This window comes from Pipistrellus hanaki (assembly GCF_964339955.1).
Source record: "Pipistrellus hanaki genome assembly, chromosome: 5".
Classification (NCBI taxonomy): domain Eukaryota; kingdom Metazoa; phylum Chordata; class Mammalia; order Chiroptera; family Vespertilionidae; genus Pipistrellus; species Pipistrellus hanaki.
The window spans coordinates 30,166,155-30,170,731 of record NC_140507.1 but is presented as its reverse complement, the minus strand read 5'-3'; the positions used below and the strand labels follow the sequence as shown (position 1 = coordinate 30,170,731).

The window sequence follows — 4,577 nt, the reverse complement described above, 5'->3', positions numbered from 1 at the left end:
CGCCGCGAGGCCGTTCGCCCACCGCCCCGGCGGGAGTCGCGCTCCGTCCGGGCGTCCGTGAGTGTGCGGCGCCCCGAGGCCGGCGCCGAGCAGCGGACCGGCGGTCAGACCTGAGCGGAGGGAAGCCCAGCGCCGCCAGCCGCTCTCCACCCGCACAGAGAGGAAACTCGGACCCGGGCCGGGGAGATGCGGAAGGCGTGCCGAGCGGCGCGGCGAGGGGCCGGCGGGGGCCGCCTGCGGGGCTGGGGAAGCCGCGGGGGCCTTCCGGGGCGGGCCGCGCCAGGGCCTGCCGGCGGGGCGGCGTGCGGGGAGCCGAGGCGCGGACGGCGGGCAGGCAGTGCGCCGGGCAGCTCCCGGCCGGCGGCCATGGCGGCGGCTCTGGGGGCGCGGGGGGCGACGCGGCGCTTGTTGGCGGCGCTGCGGGGTTGGAACCCCGGCCTCGCGGCCATGGTGAGTGGGCGCGGAGGGCGCGGTGCGGGAGGGGGCGCGGCCCTGGGGGCTGGCGGAGGGGCGGGTGGGGGGGACCGCGCAGGCCCGACGTGGGCCCGGCTTTCGGGCTGGACTGGGGTGGCTGCGCCGGCGTGGCCGCAGCGCCCTCGGTCTCCCAGGCCGTAAACGCCCCGTGGCGGTCCACGGCGTTGCTAGCCGGAAGACCGGCGAGGACGGCTGTTCTTCAGGAGACACGGGCGTGGTTGCGTGGCTGTGAGGACACCTGAGGGCCGGTCGCCATGTGACTCCCTGCGCGCCGTTCGGCCTCCGGGTTGTGCGCTCCGCGAGGGCAGGACCGGCCCCGCAGGCCGCGCTCGCTGTGAAAGTGACCGAATGTTGTTCAATTAACGAGCTTGTTTTGGTGTTATTCTTTTTGAGGAATTATTAATAAATTATCTTTTTGGTGACACTTCGATTCTTCTTTCTTATGAGTGGCGTCCGTCAGCTTTCCTGCTTTAGAAATGAACATATTGGGGATAAATGAACTTGAGAGAAAGCTTTAACGTGCAGCACCACCTAGTGGGGAAAATGTTGCACTTAAACTCATTTTAAGTTCCTTATGTCATGGAGCCCATTTGGCAGTTTGCAATTAAAAATTTTTTTTTTTCTGGTATTGATTGTGTGAGAGAGAGAAGAGAGAGAAAAACATTGATGTGAGAGCTAAACATCCATTGGCTGCCTTCCTCATGCTCACTACCGGGAATGGAGCCCCCAGACATGTGCCCTGACCAGGAATCACACTGGCAGCCCCTTTTCTCTTTTGTTGTGGGTAAGGATAGCTGACCTAGCACTCCACCACACCCAACCTGCTGGGCCACACCGGCCAGAGCAGTTTGCAGTATTTAAAAAAATATATATTTTATTGATTTTTAACAGAGAAAGGGAGAGAGAGAGTTAAAAACATTGATCAGCTGCCTCCTGCACACCACTACTGGGGATGTGCCTGCAACCAAGGTACATGCCCCTGACCAGAATCCAACCAGGACCCTTCAGTCTGCAGGTGGACGCTCCATCCACTGAGCCAAACAGGTAAGGGCAGTTTGCAGTATTTTGATAGAAGAAAAAAATACCTTAGGGATGGAGGAAGCTAGGCACCTTGCTTCCTGACCGTTAAGGTGAGAACACAAGTTGAGTGCTTCCTGCCATCCAAGCATAAGTAATCCAGGTCCTGGTGAATAAGTCAAATTGGGGTGTTCTGGGAGGAATGAATAAACAGACATGATTCGAGTGACTGCCATGTGCTATGCTGGGTGCCTTCAGATTAAAAACCTCTTTAATTGAAGCCTTTCAAAAACCTCATCAGGTTGATATTGTAATATCCCCCTTGTAGGCTCAACACAGGGTCAGTGGCCACTGTGCCCTCGGCCCTATCCCTGAAGCCGCACAACTCGGTTTCTTCCTGTCTGTCCATCCGTAGGCGCGCAGGGTGAGTGCCTGCAGCAGATGGAGTCTGGGCATCCGCCCTTTCAGAGGATGCCCGGGTTTTCAGCAGCCTTCCGTTCTCACCCGGATGGATGGGACCCCACTGATTCTCACAGCCACGTGTTGTGGGGAGGCCAGGGCGGGGCTGGGACCCCTGGCTCCTCAGGGGGAACCTCTAGCTGTGATATCCCTCCCAATTCTCACCGGCCACACTTGGGCATGGGGTCAGCCCATTTCATGTCTCCTCCTCCTCCTAGTTGCGTAGTGGCTTTTAATTTTCTTAGTTACAGGACTTACATTCAGCTCGTCTTCACATAGTTCTCTAGGTCAGTGGTCGGCAAATTGCAACTTGAGAGCCACATGCAGCTCTTTGGCCCCTTGAGTGTGGCTCTTCCACAAAATACCACAGCCTGGGCGAGTCTATTTTGAAGTGGCATTAGAAGAAGTTTAAGTTTAAAAAATTTGGCTCTCAAAAGAAATTGCAATTGTTGTACTGTTGATATTTGGCTCTGTTGACTAATGAGTTTGCCGACCACTGCTCTAGATTGATTATTCTGTAATTTGTAATTTTGATGTCATGGGAAGAGGAGAGAACTGTTCACTACTCCGCCATCTTGCCACGAACCTCTAGAATCAGTTGTCTTACAGTAAGTTTACTGACTGCTCTCTTACATTAATGTCAGTAATAAAAGGCTTTAGGATTTTTGAAGCCTTTTTAGGGATGAGTTGCAGTTTCATAGTGGAGAATCCAGCTCAGTCCCCAGTTACCCTTCGATGAGGAACCCTCACTTTAGCTCATTCTTTCTGGATGACAGTCCCTCTTTCACTTAAGCCTACAGTAACCCTACAAATAGGTAAGGCAAGAGTTTTTGATTGGTACGTATGCCAGAATGAGAATGAAACTCTTCTGACTTCTAGTAGAGTGCCCTTCTCTTCTTTCCTCTTTCTGGCCATGATGCTTACATTACAGTTCTTTCAATAAAAAACAAATAGTATGGAGCCCGCCTGGAGTGGCTCAGTGGTTGAGTGTTTACCTATGAACCAGGAGGTCACAGTTCGATTCCCGGTCAGGGCATATGCCCGGGTGGCAGGTTTGATCCCCAGATTTGGGTATGCAGGAGCCTGCCAATCAATGATTCTCTCTCGTCATTAATGTTTCTATCTCTCTTTTCCTCTCCTTTCCTCTCTGAAATCAATAAAAATATATTTAACACACACACACACACACACACACACACACACACACACACACACCAGATATGGAAAGTGTGGACCTGTTAACCAACAGAACTCTTGGGCTGTGAATTTCATCACCAGGGTGAGTAGGAACAAAGTGGACAATTCACACAAGTGCTTTGAACTGGGCAATGCTCTGGCCAGACTGTGGAGGGGGTTTTCTTACTGGTACTCTGAAAAAATTCACTTCACTAAAGCAAAAGGCTTTTTACCTGTAGTCCAGAGGGTCTGTGGATTTCAGAAGTTATTTCAGAGTCCTGTGTAAATGTGCATTTGCCCCCTCTCTCCCCCACTCCCCGGATTAGTTTTTATCATATCTGAAAGGGAATAGTGAACCAAGACAGTTAAATCCCATGTTAATAAGCAGAAAAGGCTACTAAGGTGATGTGGGACCATCCCAAGAGCACTAGACCAGAAGTTTATAGCCGAGTTCCAATTTTGGTCCTGCCAGTATACTTGCAGGGTTTCCTTGAGTAAGTGTGTTTAACTCAGTTTCCTAAGTTCTGGAATGCTGGCCATTATTAATGGTCATTAGTAAGATGGATGGTGGTAATGGTCAGTCTCCACTGTATCTGTAATAAACCAGAGAAACTCAGTTGGTGATATTATTCTCCCTGGACCAAGCTTATGTTGTACATAGTTAGCTTTAGTTTTGTCTATATTTGAGAACTTTGTATTTTGAGAACAAAGGAACCTAAGGTGGTTAGAAATTACAGTCCTTAAGACTTTTCTACATCTAAGGAGAATATTTTTAAGTTTATTTGAGTTTAACTAAACCTCTACATTACAGATATTAAATGTGCTCTTTTTATAGTCAGCAGATGCTCACTTGTTGACAGCAGAGGAGAGGAACCAAGTCATACTCGACCTTAAAGCAGCAGGATGGTCAGAATTAAGAGAGAGAGATGCCATCTACAAAGAGTTCTCCTTCAAAAATTTTAATCAGGTAATTATTACATTTTCTTGCTAATATCCTGGTCTGTTTTTGTCACCTTAGGCTGTTACTCCTTCTAATACTACTGGTTGTCTGATCCCATGTGGATCCAGGATCCAAATCCTCTTCTTTAAGAATTCACTGACAGTTACTCCATCCTTGTTGATTTGATACCATCTAACTGCATGATTCATATCTAGGTTAAAGAGGGTGGTTAGTGTCATTTGGAAAGTCAAATTCTGAAGCCACTATTGCTTTGATTTGGTGTTAATTAGGAGATTTGACTCCTTTCAAATTTTAAATATCACAATAAAAGAATGGGAGTTTTTAAAAATGTTTATCAGAAGGGGACATTAGTAACAGCAGTCGAGAAACACATACCAGCTTGACTGATTCCTCCTAATTTTCTTGATTGTCAAGTTTTCTTTCTTCCTCTAGTTGTATTTCTGTCTAGATCATCTCCCAAGCTGCACCCTCTTCTCTGATTGGCTCCTCT

The 4,577-nt window shown here is 49.4% G+C and overlaps 1 protein-coding gene across 1 annotated transcript in view; it reads left to right on the top strand.

Moving 5' to 3' along the window:
• The first annotated feature begins 275 nt into the window (after positions 1–275).
• PCBD2 (pterin-4 alpha-carbinolamine dehydratase 2) overlaps positions 276–4,577 on the top strand; it is a 56,454-nt gene continuing 52,152 nt past the window's right edge. The window contains exons 1-2 of the mRNA XM_084886747.1: positions 276–450; positions 3,962–4,093. Of these exons, the coding sequence (XP_084742873.1) occupies positions 367–450; positions 3,962–4,093 (216 nt within the window). The 5' untranslated portion in view covers positions 276–366. The remainder of the gene's footprint in view (positions 451–3,961; positions 4,094–4,577) is intronic.